We start from the raw sequence: 23,095 nt of genomic DNA on the forward strand, positions 1-23,095 counted from the left end.
TGATGTAGGAGGCAAAGGTTAGTGATGTAGGAGGCACAGGTTAGTGATGTAGGAGGCACAGGTTAGTGATGTAGGAAGCACAGGTTAGTGATGTCAGAGGCACAAGTTAGTGATGTAGGAGGCACAGGTTAGTGATGTCAGAGGTAGAGGTTAGTGATGTAGGAGGCACAGGTTAGTGATGTCAGAGGTAGAGGTTAGTGATGTCAGAAGTAGAGGTGAGTGATGTAGGAGGCAAAGGCTAGTGATGTACAAGGCACAGGTTAGTGATGTCGGAGGTAGAGGTTAGTGATGTCAGAAGTAGAGGTTAGTGATGTAGGAGGCAAAGGTTAGTGATGTAGGAGGTAAAGGTTAGTGATGTAGGAGGTAGAGGTTAGTGAAGTCGGAGGTAGAGGTTAGTGATGTCAGAAGTAGAGGTTAGTGATGTCAGAGGCACAGGTTAGTGATGTCAGAGGCACAGGTTAGTGATGTATTTTTTTTTTATATTTATTTTACAGGGTAATGTTTTGGCCAAGGGACCACGTCAAGCATGTCACCTGGCTATGTTATTACACCCCTTGCTAGTGGAACCTGGTGCTGGTTCTTAAAATATGGGGGACCCCTACTCATCTTGTTCCCCATATTTTAGGAACCAGGGCCAACTTCAACGGGTGGTGGGGGGTGGATGTGGGTGCCTCACCAGCCACCGGCCACACCGCACTTCACTATTAAAAGCCAGAAACAGGGCAGTCACTAGGGGCATGCGAGTGTTGGCATTGCACAAGGCACGGGGACCTTGGTCCTGCACCATGGCAGCTGCATGTGGCTTGCATGGTCCCTGTAATGGCTCCTGCAGTCAGTACTGCAACTGCAGAGCTGCCCGAAGCGTCCAAATAAGGGGAGTGAGAGGGGGGCTCATTCATACACATGTCTGGAGTTCTCCAAGCATAATATCCACGTAAGGGGTCTCATTCATACACACTTCTGGAGTTCTCCAATCAAAATAATCACGTAAGGGGGCTCATTCATACACACTTCTGGAGTTCTCCAATCATAATAACCACGTAAGGGGGCTCATTCATACACACTTCTGCAGTTCTCCAAGCATAATATCCACATAAGGGGGCTCATTCATACACACTTCTGCAGTTCTCCAAGCATAATATCCACATAAGGGGGCTCATTCATACACACTTATGGAGTTCTCCAATCATAATATCCACGTAAGGGGGCTCATTCATACACACTTCTGGAGTTCTCCAATCATAATAACCACGTAAGGGGGTTCATTCATACACACTTCTAGAGTTCTCCAATCATAATAACCACGTAAGGGGGCTCATTCATACACACTTCTGGAGTTCTCCAATCATAATAACCACGTAAGGGGGCTCATTCATACACACTTCTGGAGTTCTCCAATCATAATAACCACGTAAGGGGGCTCACTCATACACACTTCTGGAGTTCTCCAATCATTATAATCACGTAAGGGGGCTCATTCATACACACTTTTGGAGTTCTCCAATCATAATAATCACGTAAGGGGGCTCATTCATACACACTTCTGAAGTTCTCCAATCATAATATCCACGTAAGGGGGCTCATTCATACACACTTCTGGAGTTCTCCAATCATAATAATCACGTAAGGGGGCTCATTCATACACACTTCTGGAGTTCTCCAATCATAATAACCATGTAAGGGGGCTCATTCATACACACTTCTGGAGTTCTCCAATCATAATATCCACGTAAGGGGGCTCATTCATACACACTTCTGGAGATCTCCAATCATAATAACCACGTAAGGGGGCTCATTCATACACACTTCTGGAGTTCTCCAAGCATAATATCCACATAAGGGGGCTCATTCATACACACTTCTGGAGTTCTCCAATCATAATAACCACGTAAGGGGGCTCATTCATACACACTTCTGGAGTTCTCCAATCATAATAACCACGTAAGGGGTCTCCTTCATACACACTTCTGGAGTTCTCCAATCATAATATCCACGTAAGGGGGCTCATTCATACACACTTTTGGAGTCCACTATTTTTCGTGACACACATTTTTCGGCATGTTTTGGATTGCAAGCTCCCATTTAACAAACACAGCGTTTAAATATCAGAAGTTATAAAAAATTGAGGCTCGATCATTGTAGTGGTAACAGGAGGCCTTCAGTACTGTATATCCAGATTTCCTAATAACAGGCGGAGTAACTACTGTCATTGTCTAGTGTCAGACCATGAACGAGGGGCTTATTCACACCTGATCGCTGCTCTGCTAAGATGCAGAGACCGGCGATCATGTCAGAATGAAATCCCGCCCCATGCAAGCCTGCGAATTGCTTAGCACCGCTTGCACGCCGCTCACCACGGAATTATTTTCCAGTGTATGCAGTCTGTGTGTAGCCCTGGACTTACTCTGCAAGTGCGATAGAAGCAGCTGTATCAGGCCGGAGCCAACGTCACATGACTTCTCCTCAAATGCCTTGGCACACCTACGCTTTCCCTGACACTCACAGAAATACCGTTATCTCGGTATTGTACCATTCTGCATATCCCCGCAGGGGGTTAATAAATGCCAGCACGTAGCACTAGTACATACAGCACAACGCGTCCTGCTGCTGCTGCTGCAACAGCCTGCGGCACAGTTCACACTTCTAGGCTTGTCAAAGTGGAACTAATTGCTGAACATCTGTAACGCTGAACATCTACAATGATCCCGTCACTGCAATACAGATCCACCGTTCCGTGGGAAGTAGGGTCACAGGTTAAATGCAATACTACAGTTATTGTCTATAATCTCCCAGCAATTAGTTTACATGGACACAATTTGTTACCCAGTAAAAAAAAACAGGGTGTTTTTTTTTTAACAATGATACGTCATGCAGTCTTTCTCTATTTATATACCTCATTTAATTCAGCAGACAAAGTAATAGCATTTGCTGCATGACTACGGATCCGGTGAGGAACTGATAGTGTAAATTCATACCTCCCAACTGTCCCGATTGCAGCGCGACAGTCCCGCTATTCAGACACCACTGGGCAGTATTCAATGAGAAAGCTCGCCGTGTGCAGCGAATCCTGTTTAGGATTCACTGCACACTCGCTGCGTTCCGGAGGGCTGGCTGACACTCGCTCTCTCTGTTCTCAATGTCGGAGGGGCGAGTAGACCCTTGCGGCGAATCTTAACCCCTGCAGCGGACGAGCGTCCGCGGCAGGGAGCCGTGGGACAGTGGCAGGCAGGGAGATTGAAGTCTCCCTGCCTGCCCCAGAACGTATGTGGGGGGGAGGTGGGCTCCCCGGGACCCAGGCAGCACAAGTTGCCCCCCCCCCCCCAGAGCCTGCAGGGGACCGGGTATATTCACTGCTCCCGACCATGCATATGATGATCGGGTGCAGTGAATATATGAATATCTAATGAGCGGCTCGGCTCCCGACCCCCTGCTGGCTGCTCTGTGTAAAAATAAAATAAAAAAATATATATTTTTTTAATATTAAAATATATATTCATGTGCTATAAGCACATATAAATAGCCTGCCCCTTCACAGAACAAAATTCCTGATGTTTTTACACCAAAATTAAAACAAAAAAACATTTATTTAAAAAGTTCACATTCCACTTCTCCATGAAAAGATGGAGAATTGCTACACGGAGAGACATGGCGAAAATCACTCAGAAAGACGACGAGAAGTGCACATTGAATAGAGTTGCTCGCTTTTTGAGAGCAAAAGTCTCCATCCAACGCGAGAAAAGCACAAACTCGCCATAAAACATGGCAAATTTTTCTCATTGAATACTGCCCACTGCCCCCCCCCCCCCTATCCACCCACCCAGAGCGTTCCACGGGGGCAGGGACTGTGGGCAGGTTGGCTTGTTTTTGCGCTTTTTCCAAATTTGCAAAAGTTATACACTTGGCGCATGGACCTTTCCCACTCGCACAAAGCACGTGGAACCTAATGAATCTAACGGCCTTTAGAACATTTCTAAAACCACATTCTCCATTGCTTTGTAAAATATTAACAGAGGGTAAAGACTTAAGGTGCCCATACACGCTGTGAGAATCTCATGCGTTATGGGCTAGATCGCATCGTACGGCATGCGTTTTGCATGCAATGTACGTGTGATGCGATCTGAAAGCAGTACGAAAAGTATGTGCAGCACATACTTTTAGTACTGTGCGATGGGATGATCGCGGAGCGCGCATCCCATTGCATCGGAACGCACGCTGCTATCTCAGCATGTATGGGCACCATTAGGAAAGTGTTGACCCAGTCAGACAGTGATAAAGCTTGTTGCGAATGATAAATGGTAATCCTGCCAACCAGCTCCCAGCTATTATTTCCAAACACATGACAGTAGGAGCTGAACAGATGAAAGCTGGGAGCTGATTGGCTGGAGCATGATTTATCACATACGTAATGAGTTTTATCATACACAATGAGTTTTTTCACTCATTGATATATAAATCCTTTAGTTTCTTATTACAGGTAAATGTTTAAAGATTATAAATAGACCTTTGCATCTACATTATTTACTATGGACCTTTATATTTGTCACAAAACACCATACCCCAGTGGTTCCCAAACATTTTGGAATCACAGAACCTTATAGTATTTTTGTCACTGCACCCCAAGGCCAAAAGTTTCTTATTGCGAAACTTAGAAAACAAATTATTATGTGAAGTAAATTGTGTTTATACGTCATCCTTACATTCATTATGTGGCAAGGGACTGGATTCGCTTTTGTCTGTCCATATATTATATTACTGGAAGTTCAAGCTCTGGTTCTGTAAGGCTCAGTAATACCCCTTTCAGACAGAAAAGTCTGAAAATCCCGGCAAATACACGGCATTTCAAATGCCGTGTCAATTTTGCCGGGAGCAGCCTGACCCCCCTTCACACAGAAGAACAAATTACCGGGTTGAAAATTTCTACCCGGTAATTTGCTGAATAACACGTGTATTTCTTCTGTGTGAAAGGGTCAACACGGGTCATAAATTCCGTGTCCTCGACCCTGGTCAATTCCCGGGTCGGAGACACGGGATTTACGACACGGGTGTGCCCTTTCACACAGAAAAAGGAACCCGTGTATTTAATGAAATTCCCAGGTGGAACTGCTTCACCCGGATATTTCATTTTCTGTGTGAAAGGGGTATCAGCAGCAAAGTTTGCTACTTACCGAGCGCTGAAAGCGCTTTGTTGCCGCGGTCTGCACTTTTGGCAACAAATGGCTTCGTCGAGTTGCTCACCCACCATCGGAACAGGGATGAATTTGCCCAATTCTGAATGGTAGTGAATTAGGCCCAATGTTCGGGAGCTGAGTGGTCGGTACTTTCGCCACACTTTGATACATATCCCCCCATAATAAGAAGGATCATTGAGTCCCATGAATGACAGAGAACACTTCCATTGACTCCGGTACAGTAAGAGTTACACCGTCCGTTTTTGTCTTCCCGTAGAGTAGTAATTAGTGTATTTGCCACAGCTTTTCACCACTTGCTGACCTAGAGCTCAGTCCCAGCATCAGCAAGCAAATGACTGATTGATTCAATTACCGGGCTGTCTCCTCATTCGCCGTCCCTTCTGTGCTGGTGCCGGACACTATATTAATGATCTTCCTTCTATGTCTCTTCCCATAATGAATCGCTTGATGTCTAATGTTATTTGTGCTCTGTTTATGTAGATACCCATGTGTCAGGGTGCTATGGTAATCATTATGTGGCGTCCGCTGCTAATTAGCATTTCCTGTGCCTGCCCTGTGTCGTCCTGCAGGAAATGTAATGGTTCCGAAGGAGCCAGCCCAATGTTTCATTATTAATCTATTTTCCCATAATCCTTTGCGGTTTGGTTATTGCCGATCTGTTCAAACCCATCGACTGTTACGGCAGGTTGACATCTTTTAAATGATTAAATGTAAACTCATAATAGAAGGCATTATGTTCAACAGCACACGGTAATCAATAATGAGTTGTTCGATAAAGGTGCTTTTTTCATTAATTGCTGGACTTCTTCCTACTCCTGGCATACCATGTTACATGACACAGTAGTGACAAAGGCAAAAGGCATTTAGAGGAGTCGTAGAAGTTTGCGTATTGGGCAAAGTGAATTTTAGTATTTCGGGTACCCTTAAATGGTCCCCTATATACTGTACTCCCAAAAAAGGCAGCCATTTTGTGTGAGCCAATATTCAAATGTCACTTAGCGGCAAGAGGGTTGAGCTATCCGTGCAACCTTCTCCATAATTGGTTATCGTTTGCTGAATAGGAAAAGGATGGAAGAGTGGATTTAACTGATACTGACAGAAATTTGGCTTGGACACATAACGAAGAAGGAGATACTATACATACTAGTGCAAATGAATACTTGATATTCAGTGGCGTAGCAGCAGATCACATGGTGACTGGGAGGCAGAGGCTATTGCTATTGCAGATACTTGTCTGCGGTCTAGTTGCTCCTGCCCCCATGAAGGTTCCTCCCAAAATGGCCACCTCCTCAGATGAGACAGTTATTAAGGATGCTAGAGGAGAAGAAGGCCATTTTGGAAGGGACAGTTGTAATAAGGGCATGCGCGACAGAACCGTGGTGACGGCCAGAGGGGGGGAATCCACTGATTACAGACCCATGGCAACAGGGGCAAATCCCCTGACGATGAGCAGGAGCCTGAAACTTTTTGAGGGATGGGGGATAACTTAGTTACACTAATGGTATTTAGCCATGAAAATGCACCAAGGGCTAACCCCGATCACATGGCAGAGGGACATTGCTACGTGATAGCGTCTGCCTAAAGCCTCCACCAAAACTTGTTGTATCATCATTTATCTGGGCCAGGCAGCCACATTGAAGCTGTCAATATCAGCACCAGGCCTCATCTGTAACGGCTAAACACAACTGGGCAAATGCCCTTCTGACACTTTACCAGCCAGTTATAGACCTCAGCATGGAAACTTGAAGTTAGGAGATGAAAGAGAGGAATGGGAAATGAGGAGTGAGACATAGCTTTGTAGGGGCCGGGGCGAGGAAGGGATACAGTATTTGTCAGCCATATTGGCCAATATAAATCTTGAGTTTGGCTGGTAAGATCGTATAAGGATATAAATAATGTAGCCATGAGGATGCTTATGTCAATCTACTGTGATACACCCCTAGGAGAAACCAATCAACAACCAGAGGGTAAGCCATTCAAGACATTTAAAGATTAAAGGCCAATGTGAAATACTTACTCCTGACATAGGGGTGTAGGCAGGAGGAGGGCTGTGTCCAATTTCACTCTGATAGGAAAGAAAAATGGGATGATGGGAGTAAGAATGAAAAGAATTCATGAGCTGTATGAGATAGTAAGAAAAACTCATGCATTACAGTGACGCAATATCCTACACTTGGGTGCAGAACTGCAGGTAATTACTCTGAGAGAGAGACGCATTTCACTATATTGTGTGAGGCGGAAACGTCAGCGCTCTCTGGAATATGCGCTTGGCTAACACACTCTTTTTTCTTTTTACTAATGAAACCCACAAAAAAAAAATGGACGAATTGGTAAATTTACCATACCTCCCAACCACGATTACCACGGGAACGTCCCAGTTTTCAGGGATGTTCCCGTGTCCCTCCCGCGGCCAGCAGTGGCCACGGCATGGGGGGCTGTCGGGAGTCCCTCGTCAGCTGCTGAGCAGTGGTGAATAAACGCTGTGCGCATGCATCTATTCTCGCAGCCAGGGGGGCTGGGGGCATGGCTAGAGGATCACAGAGCCTCTGGGCCATGCCCCCACAGCGGCAAAGCGGGGGCGTGACCTTGGGGGAAGATGTGATTATAGCAGGGTTGCCGACTTTTAAAAGCTCCTCTCCAGGAGTAGCCAGGAGAGAAAACTTTCAGCAGGAGCTCGGGGGCGGGGCTTAAATGTAACATCAGTAAGCCCCGCCCCCATGAATAAAATTTTCTCAATTTGCCTATCTCCGTGGAGGGGGCGGGGGTAAATGACGCGATTATGACACTTTAGCCCTGCCCCCTCCCCGGAGATCTGCAGTTATAAGGTAATTTAAATGCTGCGGTCAGGGGGGGGGGGAGCCGCAGTCAGGGGGGAGCCGCAATCAGGGGGGGGGGGGCGGGGGTCCCCCAGAATCCGGGAGGGTTGGCCACCTTTCCGGGGGGCCGGGAGGGTGACCCCATTTCCGGGACTCTCCCGGCCATTCCGGGAGGGTAGGCAACCCTGGATTATAGGCCGCGCTCCCTTTCTGGGAAGTCACACCCCCTGGTTTTAGGATGCGAGCCTCTTCAGGGAATTTCAAAGTTGGGAGGTATGCTTTTACTTTGTACGTATAAGGGGTGAGATTTAATAGGATGAGAGATTCAAAAAGTGAGAGATTTGGTAAGAAATCTCCAGTTTTTTTAAAGCGGCAATCATTTACACTGCAAAACCAGTTTGATTTTGCTGTGTAAATGATTGCTGCTTTAATAAAACTGGAGATTTCTTACCAAATCTCTCACTTTTTGAATCTCTCATCCTATTAAATGTCACCCAACCTGTACTCCCATGGAGGCAGCCATTTTGTGTGAGCCAATATTCAAATATTACTGGTGCTTGATAATAAGCTACTTCATTAGTTTTTAAAGGCATGATTTGGCCTAATACTGTAGTTCTGTCCACAAAGTGGCCACCACTGATTGTAGGTGACCCATCTACTTTCAGTTTAAATGGGCCTTTTTGAATTTTGATAATGAAGCTGAAAATTTTGATTTATGTCTATGAACATCTATCTAACACAAAACACATTTTTCCGGCGCTATTTATTATTTACTAGTTAAAATCCTGTCAAACTGACGTCTTCCGCAATGTTTAGTGCTTTCACTTTGAGCTGTGACGGTTTTTACTTTCACTTTGAGCTGTGACAGTTTTTTAGCCTACAAACTCTCCACCCTACCCCCAGTCCCTATCTGCCCCTACCTCCAACCTCTGTCTTCACAGCTCCCTCTCTCCGTATCCAGCAAGTTTGAATCAGATCTGTTACGACATCTTTTAGCACACAAAGGAGCAATTTGGTCTGTCCAGTTGGGCACTAGCGGTCACTGGTGGTACTTCCCATCATAAAGGTATATATAGACAATGTACTAATAAAAAGTCATTATGAGAAACTTGGCTGCTCCTTAATGAAGCACAAAACTAAAAACAAAAGGCATTGAAAACAATAAAATAAAATGTTAAAATGAAATATTAACTGAAGTCTTGCACTAGGAGTGGCCCGCACCTAAATCTTACTTTCTTGTGGATTAGCTCACAGAAAAATGTCGCAAATTGCGGTATTTTAGCCTCCCCCTTTCTCAGAGCCCCGCGAATCGAGATATTTGCAGTACTGGGGGTGGGGCTTGATGATGACAAGCCCCAACCCCGAAGTGCTGCTGGCAGACTCCTCCCCGGGCTTCTCCCGAGAGGATACTAATAGTATGTAAGCCTGGCCCAAACCCCTGTTCTCGTAACTGCGAGAACCGCTGCCTGCAGAGAAAGTGCCTTGGCTGAAGTGCTAGCTCCCAGGGACAGGAGCTTGGTTCAGCACTGCAGGTGACACCCTGGGGTAGGCAACTTGTGGCACTCCAGCTGATGCCGAACTCCACATCCCAGCATGCTGTTAGGGCATGCTAAAAGTGTGGCAGGACATGCTGGAATGTGTAGTTCCACAGCAGCTGGAGTGCTACAGGATTCCTAACGATTGGTTGCTAGGGGTAACACTTCCACTGGTCCTCCTTAGAATGTCCGATACATCTCCGGGCACATTCATTCTGCAGGGCACATACACTAACGCAATGCCTGGCTCGCAGCAGAACCTGAGCAGAATAAGAGAATCCTTTGGCTGCAGCACAGAATGTGTAGTCACATGTCACCCACATGGGGTTATTACACTTATTCCTGGCGCCTGCCCGCGCTGACAAGGTGTGAAGGCAGTTACCTACAGGACCCGTATCATCTCGTCTTACAGCAAGCATGACAGTAATAGACAGTTCCCTTCGTCTGACATTAAGATCCCGCAATACTGAGCAGAGCTCTATACAAATGTAATTCATGGCTGTGTCGGCTGGGTGATTTACAGCCTATTTCTTCCTTTCATGTCAGAAGGTAGGGACCACTTCTCAGTGGTTTATAAATCAACATGTAGGGCTGAGAGGACAATTCCTGGATCTAAGCATGACTATTATGATATATTCACTAACGTGGCGAGAGGCGTTGGGCTTAGAATCCCATGGTATCCGCCGTGCCGATGTATCATTAGAAAAAATGTCTTCTTACACTGACACGGAGCCTAATAGAGTATAAAGCCAATGTAAACCTCCTTTCCGCTACTCCCGTGGATGCCTGGAGATCAGTAATTGTCTATGGGCTTGAGGACAACTAGGGTGGTGGAACACTGCGCATGTGCTGGCACCGCAATAGCTGCATTCCCGGTTGCATGCCTCCCAACTGCCCCGATTTCTGCAGGACAGTCCCGTTTATTTGGGACTATACCGATTTCCTATCCGTGGGCAGCAGTGGAGGTGGTGGTGGTGGTGGGGGGGGGTTGGGATTCAGCCTGTCAATCAATGCTCTGCTTAGCAGTGCAGCGGTGAATAGTCACAGCCCCCAGAGAGCTGGGCATGCCCCCACAGTGACAGCAAACAGGAGGAGCGGCTCATGGGTGAGTCATCCTGTGAAGCCACACCCCTTTGTGTTATTTGCCTGCCAAATCTGTTTGCATTCTTAAGGAGGACGTGATGGACACGGAGGAGGAATGACCTAGCTCCAAGCCATTGGTGTTTAGATGACATCATCCAGTAAACACAATCAAACGCGGCTGGAGGACAAAGTCAATGGTGTACATGGCGGGTCAATAACACGTTCTCTGTACTGTATATGACACCGCATTACACAGCTGATAAAGCACTACAGTCACAAGAAGACCTCAAGCAAAACAACACAGAACAAACCTGCGCTCATCACGTTCTCTCCCAGACCGAACGGTCGCCCGCTCAGGCAGAAATGTTCTCATTTCCCCACCACGTATCTCTGAGAGCCGTGAATGCCAGGGAAATACCAGCGGAGCTTACCATCCTGGTGCCCCCAGAGCAACGCGCCTCTATAATCATTAAGTTAATAACAACAAACTTATTGGCTGGGATTACGGCTGGATCCCTCGCAGCAGCAGCAGCCGCCTTCTTGTTATTGACCTTTAAGATTTGATATTTTCCCTATTGCTCTTTGTTCCAGGTACATCGCTGAGCAGCCGCGTCACGTGACGCAAGCGGGACACGGTTCTAAGGGTGATGCATAGAAACAAACACATGGCATCAGTAGGCTGCATTTTATATTAAACAGGGGGGGGGGGGGCGTAATTAAGACCTGCTTGCTGTGGTCCGAATTCGCCCACCCGGTCAATGCTGGGTGTTTGCGCATGATCGATTATGCGCAGGCCCCCGCGGTTCAGCCTCCCTGCGATGTGCTTAGCCACCCAGCAAACAGAAACACAGGGGTGTGTCACAAGGCCACACACCCACAAGCAGCGACCACACCCCCATTTCGTCACACCTGCAACCAATACGATGCCAGGGCTCTTGAGCAGCCCTAGTTTGTCCCTGGATAGATGTGATAGGTATTGTGAAATAGATGCACATGACGTTGTTGCAATAAACCCTGCTACATCTGCGTTTTACACAGATTCCTTATTTTGGCTGTAACCCCCATCTCTCTGTGTGTCCTACAAGTAACTACACATGGCGCCAGCTCAGTCTAAAGGTGCCCATACACTAGTAAGATTTATCTTCAGATCTGGCTGGTTGGAACAAAAACATGGTTATGGATGAGTGACAGTGTCAGTTTTCCAGTATAAATGATCAACTGTCATTTGTTCTCATCCATAACCATGTTTTTGTTCCAACCAGACAGATCTGAAGATAAATCTGCATGTGTATGGCCACCTTTACCACAGTCAGTCAGGCAGGTATATTGCCGTGAGTTTCTGTTTCCCTGGTCTTGCAGAATGGATTACATTGCAATGTGTGATGGGACACTGAGAGCCTGCTGTATGTCCTTGTGCACCTAGTAATGGTTTTCTCACTTCCCTTGTCAGAACATGAGACTTATACAGCGTGGATCGGATTCTATCAGCCCCCTGCCACGGCTGGTACTGCGGGAGCCGGCTGTACCTTACCGTAATAACAGACTGCAGCCATCATGGAATATATTCTTATCAGTTGAACAAATGCAAAATATATATATTTGTACTGTATATTTATCTATATCCGTATGAGTTCCAGCGTTTGCTGATTAGAAGCTGCCATGACAACCTCTTGAGTCTTTGGCTCTCATATGTTGTCATGGTGACATAAGGTAAAAGCACCAAACAAAGGACAACATCTGCTCATCCTTCACCATAGATAGGGGCACGGGGGCTCTGTAACCTCTACCACCTTCACGTTATCAGTGCCATGCCTTTAAGTCATTTTCCTTATGGATACCAGGGAGGTCATGACTGAGGAACAGGTGTTGGCACTTGGGGCCTAATCAGTGGCGTAACTATAAATTTTGCTCCCCCCTGCCAAGAAGTTTTGTGGCGCCATACCCCATACGCCTATACTGTATGCCACCGCCAATAATCTCTGCCCCATGGCCACTGGCAAACTCCGCCTCTGCATTGTCTAAAGCTGGATAATCCAGTGGATTCACCCCACTACTACTCTTCCAGAGATATAAGCAGTGGAAGTGTTCTGCAGCTGCTGTGATTGGCTGCAGGGTCGGATTAAGGGGGGGGCTCAGAGGGGTCAATACCCCTGGGCCCCCCCTCTAGCTATGGCCCCCCCTGTGGTCAGCAGGTATTTCCAGCATGGGAGTAGGGTAGTGCTGCAGCTTCACCTATCAGCCAATGTGACAATGATTAATGGTGCTGAGCATCGGGAGCCAAGGCACACTGACTGCACAAGTGTGCAGGGCATTACTAGGAGATGACTAAGTCCCATGAGATTTTGCATAAGAGGTCAGAGGGTGAGAGGTTTGTGCTGAGCTCTGATTGATGGAAATCATCACATGCTTCTCAGGCCCATGAAGAACAGCAGCAGCCTTGTCATGGGAAGATTTTTAATCAAAGGCAGCACTGAGCCTGTGTGGTCTCCTACAGAGTAAGGTACAGTGGGACAAACACAGGCTTTTCATGTGGTAATATATATATATATATGTATATTAACCCCCCACCCTGCAGTTACCTATTGACCAAGTTTATACTACCTTTACTCTGTGTTTTGACAGTGTAATATTCTCCCGTGCACTTTGCGGTCAGTAATGACAAGTGGGAGGGGACCCCCTTGTGTAAAGTGACCCAGCCCCCCCCCCCCCCCCCAAGGCCTTATCTGGACCTGATTGGATGACTTGATTTATGCTCCATAGTCTACAGAGACACTGTACTGTGCAGATCATAATGTGACGCAGTGTGCATGTCAGTGTGAAGTCCCAGTTGGGTGTAACTTAGCACAGTGGGTATTATTGTGCTGGGCATAATGTGGCACAGTGGGAATTATTGTGCAGGGCATAATGTGGCACAGTGGGAATTATTGTGCAGGCGTAATGTGGTGCAGTGGGAATTATTGTGCGGGGTAGAATGTAGCGCAGTGGGAAATATTGTGTAGGTTGCAATGTGTCACAATGGGTAATATCGTATGGAACGTAATGGGACAGTGGGCATTACTGTGTGGGCAGTAATGTGATGCAATGGCCATTGCTGTTTGGAGTGTAATGTGGGGCAGTAAGCATTAGTATGTGAGATGCCAGCGTGTCATAATGTGGCACAATGACCATTATTGTGTAGGGTGTAATGTGGCACAATGACCTTTATTGTGCGGGGTGTAATGTGGCACAATGGGCATTACTGTGTGGGGCACAATGTGACACAATGGGTAATATTGTATGGGGATAATGTGACGTATTGGCCTTACTGTGCAGGGCGTAATGTGGTGCAAGGGAATAAGTGTGTGTGGCATAAAGTGGCGTAAAGGTTATTAGTATGTGTGATATGTAAAGTGGAAGAATAGTGCATATAATACATCAAAGTGATAAACGCACTAATCGTTCATGGAATTACAATCCAACCGCTGGTCACAGAGTAGCCCCCCCCCCCCCACCGTCAGGCCCCCTCTAGGCTTTTTTTGATCCCCCACCATCTAAAAAACAACCCCCCTCATCCTGTAGCTAACTCGGGTCGCCAAGGGGCCCTTTCAAAATCTTGCTATGGTGCCCCCAAAGGTCTTGTTACGCCCCTGTCTCATTCCTGAACATGTCACAATTATAAGTGGCAGTGTGTGTACCAGCGCTACATACAGGTGACCATAACTGTCTCTGCGTGGCCAGTGTTACAGAACATTCCGAGCACTCCGACAACAAACAAGGGCCTGTCCCCCGGGCCGCTCTTTCCAATCTGGTTTTGATCTCATCTCCGATAAGCTGCAAATAGCAACCTGTGCCTATGAATGGAACTGCTGTTTGCTCAGGGAGGGTGGGAATTGGACCTGTTTGCTCGTCCAAATCACCGGAACGATGTTTGAGATGTTCACGTACATTCCTTTCAAAGGAAAGTGATCCAGGGGTAAGGAGCACTAAAAATACGACATTCGCCCAATGCACTGATGCAGAGGGAAGCGTCACGGAATAATCATGATTGCTGTCTCTCAAGTGAGAGATGCTGATTCGTTTGTTGTAGCTAGAAGGCCACTTTATATCTCTCCAAAGCTTGATACATCTCCCCCTTTATTTTATTACTCGTTACTACTCCATTTAATCCAGTAGGTTAGGAAAATATAAAGTTACAGCTGGCACTAGGTTGCCCTACAGAGATCCTTAAACCAGTTATTCTGGATTTAGGGCCTTATTTTGGTTTGTTCGCTCCCCCACGTGTGAGTGTTGGGCGGCATGTAATCCACATGCAACGCTGCGAAATTCGACCAGAATAAGGTCCTTAATCACATTACCTAGAACCTGGACTATACCCAAATTCAGCACAACACCCAGCAAGCAGTTTAGGAACCTTACAGCTATGGTCCTTGGTACGAAGCCCCATCTGCTCTTTAGGGGTGATTCAGACCCACTCGTCAAGGTCAGAATCCGCTTTCCCGTCCGATGTTTGGGGTTTGCTGGAATATGCGCACTCACCGGGGCATTCGCTCCAGGATAAATGTTAGGTTCCTGGGACCTCTCCTGCCACCCTACCTCCGTTGTTTCTGAATACCTTTGGTGGACGCGTGCTAGTACTAGGCTTCGCCAATAATAGCCGCGTTCGAAGGAGCCCGTTAGTCAGGCTCCAACCCCGATGCCACCTGGTCTTGAGAGGGGACAACGCGACCACCAAAGTTAGGAGAGAACAAGGGGATGAAGCTAACTACCCCTAAGGCAGTGGTCCCCAGGAACCCGGGATGATGAAGCAATCCGGGGAAAATGGCTGGATACCTAGGGGTATCTTTCACATAGCCAAGTAAAGACACAAATAGCATAAATACCTAGGTAACGTAATACTGCGACACCGTCGCGCAACGTAAGTGAACCTAGTCCCAAAAATACCTATGAGACCAAAATGTAACTAAAGAGAGTTGTGACCCCACAACTAATCGTACATAAACAACCAATAAGGAGGAACAAGGCCCACCTCCTACCAGGGCACAGAACATAGAAATAATGCTACTCGGCGGTAGCCCAGGATAACTCACGGCACCCAACAGGGGTGGAAGAGATGTGGGTGTCCGGACCGCGTGGGTACAGCCGATCGTAAACCAGGGATGGCTGCCTGTAACAGAGACAGCTAACCCGCAAGTAACAGGAATCTATCACCGGCGTCTGAGAGCATTCTCAGACCGCTGATAAAGGGAGCGGGACCAATGAAAGAGAGGCACCTGAACCGAGCCTCTAACAAGGTGATAGGTGCGCGAAGAAAAGGGCGCCAAGCAGCCGGCGTCCTGACTGCCAGGAAACAGTCAGGACTAGGTTTGAATCGCCCGGCGTCTGCCGTTACCAAGCAACGCGCCGGGACCTCTGTCAGTACCGCCGGAAGCAGCGCGCCGGGCTGGTTGCCTAGCAACCCCCGACGCCCGGCGTCCGGAAGCTGCGGAGGAAGTCTCTGCCGCGCGGCTGTTCCCCTGACGCGTCCTATGACTCCAGTATGTAGCGGAGGTCTGGGGCGTCCGTGTGACCACCACAGTACTGCCAGTGGGTGCGTCCACGGCACCCCGGGTCCTGACAGTACCCCCCCCTCGACCAGGGGTCTTAGTACCCCTAAATCCGGGCTTATGAGGAAATTGTTGAAAAAACAATTTTTTTAGCCTAGGGGCATGTAAATCCTCGTCAGTGACCCAAGACCTATCCTCTGGACCAAAGCCTTTCCAGTGAACCAAGAATTGGAGTTGCCTGCGGGACACCTTGGAATCCAAAACCTTCTCCACCCGGAACTCCTGTTGTCCCTCAATAATGACTGGAGAAGACCCTTGGCTGATTTTGCGGGGAAATTTTTTTGGACGTGACAAAAGGTTTCAAGAGAGAACAGTGAAACGTATTATTGATCTTCAATGACCGTGGCAACAACAGACGAAAGGCAACCGGATTGATTTTCTTTAAAATCCTAAAGGGTCCTATAAACCTGGGCCCTAGTTTGGCCGACGGCTGTTTCAATTTGATATTGCGTGTTGACAACCAGACTTTATCCCCGACCTTAAAGGGGCAATGTCGTCTATTGAGATCTACTCTCCTTTTCTCTTTGAGCAAGGTTTTCTCCAGGACCATGCGGACATCTCGCCAGACCTTTTTAAAATGCGTGGCCGTAGAAAAAGAAGAAAAAGAAGAATTGGGATCCAAGGCATTCGACCTGGGATGACAGCCCAAGACCGCGAAAAAAGGAGAGACTTTAGATGCAGAGTGACAGGCGTTGTTGTAGGCAAACTCTGCTAGCGGAAGGTGTTCCACCCAATTGTCTTGCAGTTTAGAGGCATAGCAACGCAAATATTGCTTGAGGGATTGGTTGAGTCTTTCCGTCTGTCCATTGGACTGGGGGTGATAGCCTGACGTGAGACTGAGATTAATACCCATGGCCTTACAGAACAACCGCCAAAATTTAGCAACAAATTGTGGCCCACGGTCAGAAACCACATCCGTGGGAAGACCGTGCAACCTGAAGACATGCCGGATAAACAAACTGACTAATTCTTGGGCAGACGGTAACTTGCGGAGTGCCACAAAATGTGCCATCTTACTGAAGCGGTCCATAACCACCCATACTACCTGATAGCCTGCAGACAAAGGTAACTCAACCAGGAAATCCATAGAAACATGGGACCATGGCCTCCAGGGAGTCCCCAACGGTAGTAATTTGCCTAATGGCAAAGACCTGGGCACCTTATGCTGGGCACACACCGGACATGACAAAACAAAGTCTTTAACATCTTTCAACATCTGCGGCCACCACACCGAGCGAGAAAGAAGTTTGTGTGTTTTCCAAATCCCGGGGTGTCCCGCCAGTTTACTATTATGAAACTCCAGAAGAATACTTTTTCTTAGAGAAGAAGGCACAAAAAGACGACCGACCGGAACTCCTTCCGGGGCTTGCTCCTGAACCTGTGTTAACTGGGTCTGCCAGTCTTGCAGAACGCCCGCATGAATGCATCTGGCAGGAATGATAGCGACTACTGGGGCCCGAGTCTCCTGTGAAGCCATGAAAGATCGGGACAGGGCATCGGCTTTGACATTTTTGGCGCCTGGCCTGTATGTGATAAGAAAGTTAAAGCGGGCAAAAAACAACGCCCATCGGGCTTGCCGGGAATTCAACCGTTTCGCAGACTCGATGTACTGAAGATTTTTGTGATCAGTAAGGATGGAGATCATATGCTTAGCTCCCTCGAGCCAATGTCTCCATTCTTCTAACGCACATTTTACTGCCAGTAATTCTCGGTTACCGATGTCATAATTAGCCTCCGCCTGTGAGAACTTTCTAGACATAAAAGCACATGGGTGTACGTCTCCTGAGTCAGGATCCTGCTGAGAAAAGACGGCCCCAACTCCCACCTCTGAGGCATCCACCTCCACCAAAAAAGGCAACTCAGGATTAGGGTGACGCAACACCGGGGCAGCCACGAAAGCCTGCTTAAGAAGGAGAAAAGACTGTTCCGCCTGAGGAGACCATTCTGCAGGATTGGCTCCTTTTTTGGTGAGTGCCACAATAGGCGCCACCACTTCAGCAAATGCGTGTATAAACCGCCGATAATAGTTAGCGAATCCTAGGAACCTCTGCACCGCTTTGAGGTTGCTAGGTCGCTCCCACTCTAAAATGGCTTTGAGTTTTTTGGGTTCCATGGAGAACCCCTGGGGTGAAATAATATAACCCAAGAATGCAATCTCAGAAACATGGAACTCACATTTCTCCAGTTTGGCATACAATTTATTCTCCCGCAATTTCTGCAAGACTTGACGCACATGAGCGTAGTGTTGGGTGACTGAAGACGAAAAGATTAATATATCGTCAAGATATACGACCACGAATTTCCCTAAAAAGTCTCTGAGTACGTCATTGATAAAGTCCTGGAAGACCGCTGGAGCATTGGATAATCCAAAGGGCATTACTAAATACTCGTAATGACCGGAAAGTGTGCTAAAAGCAGTCTTCCATTCATCCCCGGACTTTATACGAATAAGATTATACGCTCCCCTGAGGTCAATCTTGGAGAAGATGGTAGCTCGTCTGAGCTGATCAAAAAGTACTGAAATGAGTGGGAGGGGGTATGTATTCCTGACTGAGATTTTATTTAATGCCCTGTAATCAATGCATGGCCTCAAAGACCCATCCTTTTTCCCGACAAAGAAAAAGCCTGCACTCAGAGGGGACCTAGATGAACGTATAAACCCTTTGGAAAGACTTTCAGACACATACTCTTCCATTGCTTTAGTCTCCGGAGCACTAAGGGCATATAACCTAGCTTTAGGCCATGGGGAACCAGGAATTAATTTAATGGTGCAATCATAGGGTCGATGCGGGGGAAGAGTATCCGCTTTTCCCTTGGAAAACACATCCTCAAAATCCCTATATACCTCAGGAAGGTCTTTACAAAGTACGGTGGCGACCCGCAATGGTTGTAATAAGCACCGAGAAAAACAATCAAAGCCCCAACTAACAATCTCCCCCTTTTGCCAGTCAATTACCGGATTATGCCTGACCAGCCACGGATGGCCAAGCACAAGGGGAACCGATGGACAATGTGTGAGGAAAAAAACTATTTGTTCGTGGTGTAACGCTCCAACTGTTACCTGCATAGGTGGTGTACAACTCACTATCTGACCATTGGGCAGCGAGTTACCATCTAACCCACGAATGGAGATGGCCCTGTCCATCTTGACTTGAGGGATACCTAGAGTCTTGGCCAAAGAAATATCCAGAAAATTTCCTGCGGCTCCGCTGTCAATAAACGCCCTTAATGAGTCAGCAGATTCTCCCCAGGAAATCTTCACTGGTACTAAGCATGCATTTTGCGAGGAGACAAATTGAAGACCTGAGCGAACCTCCTCACCATCCGCTAGGTCCGAGAGTTTCCCTGACGCTGAGGACAATTCTGGACAAAGTGCCCCCTTTTGTTACACAGAAAACAAACACCAAAGTCTCTTCGGCGAACCCCTCCTCCCGCGGGGAGCCGAGCCAGGCCTACCTCCATGGGCTCTTCTGACTCTTCAGCCGAAGAATAGACGACAGGGGGCGAAATGTAATAGGGTGCGATTTTTTAGACTAAAAAAAAATCGCACCAAATCGCACCTTTAAAAATCGCATTTTTTGCCGCGAATTCGCATATGTAATGAGATGCGAATTAGCGGCAAAAAAATGTGATTTGCCGCGATTTGCCGCGATTTTTAGTCATGAAAATGTGCGCATTTTCAGTCATGAAAATGTGCGCATTTTTATAAATGCGCTTTTGTGCAAAAAAAAAAAAGTTAAAAAAAAAACGGCGTGGGGTCCCCCCTCCTAAGCATAACCAGCCCCGGGCTCATTGAGCCGGACCTGGTTCCAAAAATACGGGGGAACAAAAAGCATAGGGGTCCCCCGTATTTCTGAAACCAGCCCCGGACTCTTGGACCGGTCCTGGTTCCAAAAATACGGGGGACAAAAAATCTGGGGGTCCCCCGTATTTTGAAACCAGCACCGGGCTCCAACAGCCCGCGGTGTCATGCCACAGCCGGGGGACACTTTTTATACAAGGTCCCCCGGCCAAAACATGAGCACCGTGGCTGGTCAGCCTTGGACGGGGTACCTGGAGGAGTGGGGACCCCCCCAATAAAGGGGTCCCCCCCCCCAGGCTTCACCCGTCCAGGGCTGAAGCCCGGGGCTGTCACCGGCGTCCGTGGCCAGTGGACGCCGGCCTGATAGGGTTAAATCCATCATACATATCATTACATTGCTTTTTACCGGCGAACTACAAGTGCCAGCAGACCTCCCCCGCATGCTGGGACTTGGAGAACCACAAGTCCCAGCATGCAGGGCATTAATGGGCCCGCTGGGACTTGTAGTCCACCTGTAAAAAGAATGTTTATAAAAAACACACACACAGAGAAGTACAAGTTTATTACACACACACACCTCAATTTTACACCAGCGTTACTTACCATTCCTGGATCCAGCGCTGGTCTGGCTGCTTTACAGCCGGCTCCCCCCGCACTGACAGGCAGCGGGGAGAACCGCTTTCTCCGTTGCCTGTCACCGGCTTTCTCCGTAGCTTCTGTAGCTCTGTCCCAGTGCTACAGAGGCTGAGAGCGTAATTGGCTGAGCTACAGTATGCGTCTCCATGGAGACGCATAGCTCAGCCAATCAGGACTGAGCTATGCGTCTCCATGGAGACGCATACTGTAGCTCAGCCAATCACGCTCTCAGCCTCTGTAGCACTGGGACAGAGCTACAGAAGCTACGGAGAAAGCCGGTGACAGGCAACGGAGAAAGCGGTTCTCCCCGCTGCCTGTCAGTGCGGGGGGAGCCGGCTGTAAAGCAGCCAGACCAGCGCTGGATCCAGGAATGGTAAGTAACGCTGGTGTAAAATTGAGGTGTGTGTGTGTAATAAACTTGTACTTCTCTGTGTGTGTGTTTTTTATAAACATTCTTTTTACAGGTGGACTACAAGTCCCAGCGGGCCCATTAATGCCCTGCATGCTGGGACTTGTGGTTCTCCAAGTCCCAGCATGCGGGGGAGGTCTGCTGGCACTTGTAGTTCGCCGGTAAAAAGCAATGTAATGATATGTATGATGGATTTAACCCTATCAGGCCGGCGTCCACTGGCCACGGACGCCGGTGACAGCCCCGGGCTTCAGCCCTGGACGGGTGAAGCCTGGGGGGGGGGACCCCTTTATTGGGGGGGTCCCCACTCCTCCAGGTACCCCGTCCAAGGCTGACCAGCCACGGTGCTCATGTTTTGGCCGGGGGACCTTGTATAAAAAGTGTCCCCCGGCTGTGGCATGACACCGCGGGCTGTTGGAGCCCGGTGCTGGTTTCAAAATACGGGGGACCCCCAGATTTTTTGTCCCCCGTATTTTTGGAACCAGGACCGGTCCAAGAGTCCGGGGCTGGTTTCAGAAATACGGGGGACCCCTATGCTTTTTGTTCCCCCGTATTTTTGGAACCAGGTCCGGCTCAATGAGCCCGGGGCTGGTTATGCTTAGGAGGGGGGACCCCACGCCGTTTTTTTTTTTATAAAAACACTTTTACACATTTTTATTAACAGAACCATGCACAGATCTCAATGATCTGTGCATGGTTCTGTCAAATTCGCCTGTCAGAACCTGGTCTATTTTTTTTGCGATTTTTGGTAACATTGACCAAAAATCGCACCCTATTACATTTGCGAGTTGTATACTTTATAATGGGAAAACATCTGGATGCGAATTGAAATGTGACTAAAAATCGCACTTCTAAAAGTGCGATTTCGCGGTAAAAAGTGCGATTTTTTACCGCGATTTTCAACCTATTAAATGTGCGATTTTCGGAAAATGTGCGATTTCGGCCGTTTTTGACCAAAAATCGCACATGTCTAAAAAATCGCACTCTATTACATTTCGCCCAGGGTGAGGGATTGCCGCAGAAACCCTTTCTGCTTTGCGTTCCCTAAAGCGTCTATCAATTTTTATAACCAACTCCATAAGTTTATCCAAGGTGGGGGGAACAGGATATTGTAATAGACTATCTTTGATGGATTCTGATAGCCCTAACCTAAATTGACTCCTTAACGCGGGGTCATTCCACCCGCAGTCGTTGGCCCATCTGCGAAACTCTGTGCAATAGGCCTCCGCGGGATTTCTACCCTGTTTAAGGGCTCGGAGATGGCTTTCCGCGGAAGCTTCCCTGTCCGGGTCATCGTATAATAGTCCCAAGGCTTTAAAGAGGTTATCCACTGAGGACAGTGCCTCATCCCCAACTTTAAGCCCAAATGCCCATGTTTGGGGGTCGCCCTGAAGTAATGAAATGATGATCCCCACCTGTTGGGCCTGAGTACCTGCAGACCTGGGTTTTAAGCGGAAGTACAATTTGCAGGACTCTCTAAAATTAAAAAATTCTCTACGGTCCCCAGAAAACCTATTGGGAAGGTTGAGTTTGGGCTCAGGGGGTGTGCTCCGAGCATCACGCGAAATACCTTCCTGGACTGATACCCGGAGAGTAAGGTCTTGCATCATCTGAGTTAAACCCTGAACCTGCTCAGGGTTCATGTTGGAAGTTGTTAAAGATTTGTCTCCAACTTTAATTTGGCCGGTGATACTGTTAGGTTCCTGGGACCTCTCCTGCCACCCTACCTCCGTTGTTTCTGAATACCTTTGGTGGACGCGTGCTAGTACTAGGCTTCGCCAATAATAGCCGCGTTCGAAGGAGCCCGTTAGTCAGGCTCCAACCCCGATGCCACCTGGTCTTGAGAGGGGACAACGCGACCACCAAAGTTAGGAGAGAACAAGGGGATGAAGCTAACTACCCCTAAGGCAGTGGTCCCCAGGAACCCGGGATGATGAAGCAATCCGGGGAAAATGGCTGGATACCTAGGGGTATCTTTCACATAGCCAAGTAAAGACACAAATAGCATAAATACCTAGGTAACGTAATACTGCGACACCGTCG

General features: G+C 47.8%; 1 protein-coding gene across 2 annotated transcripts in view; it reads right to left on the reverse strand.

The window, feature by feature from the left end:
* Positions 1-23,095, reverse strand: part of ERBB4 (erb-b2 receptor tyrosine kinase 4) — a 690,947-nt gene that overhangs the window by 12,644 nt on the left and 655,208 nt on the right. Inside the window, exon 26 of one of the 2 annotated variants that reach the window (XM_083154478.1) lies at positions 7,207-7,254. The exons of the other annotated variant lie outside the window; for it this stretch is intronic. Coding sequence (XP_083010604.1) covers positions 7,207-7,254 — 48 coding nt within the window. The remainder of the gene's footprint in view (positions 1-7,206; positions 7,255-23,095) is intronic. 2 annotated transcript variants of the gene reach the window in all.

This window comes from Crinia signifera, chromosome 7 (assembly GCF_055691185.1).
Source record: "Crinia signifera chromosome 7, ASM5569118v1, whole genome shotgun sequence".
Taxonomy (NCBI): domain Eukaryota; kingdom Metazoa; phylum Chordata; class Amphibia; order Anura; family Myobatrachidae; genus Crinia; species Crinia signifera.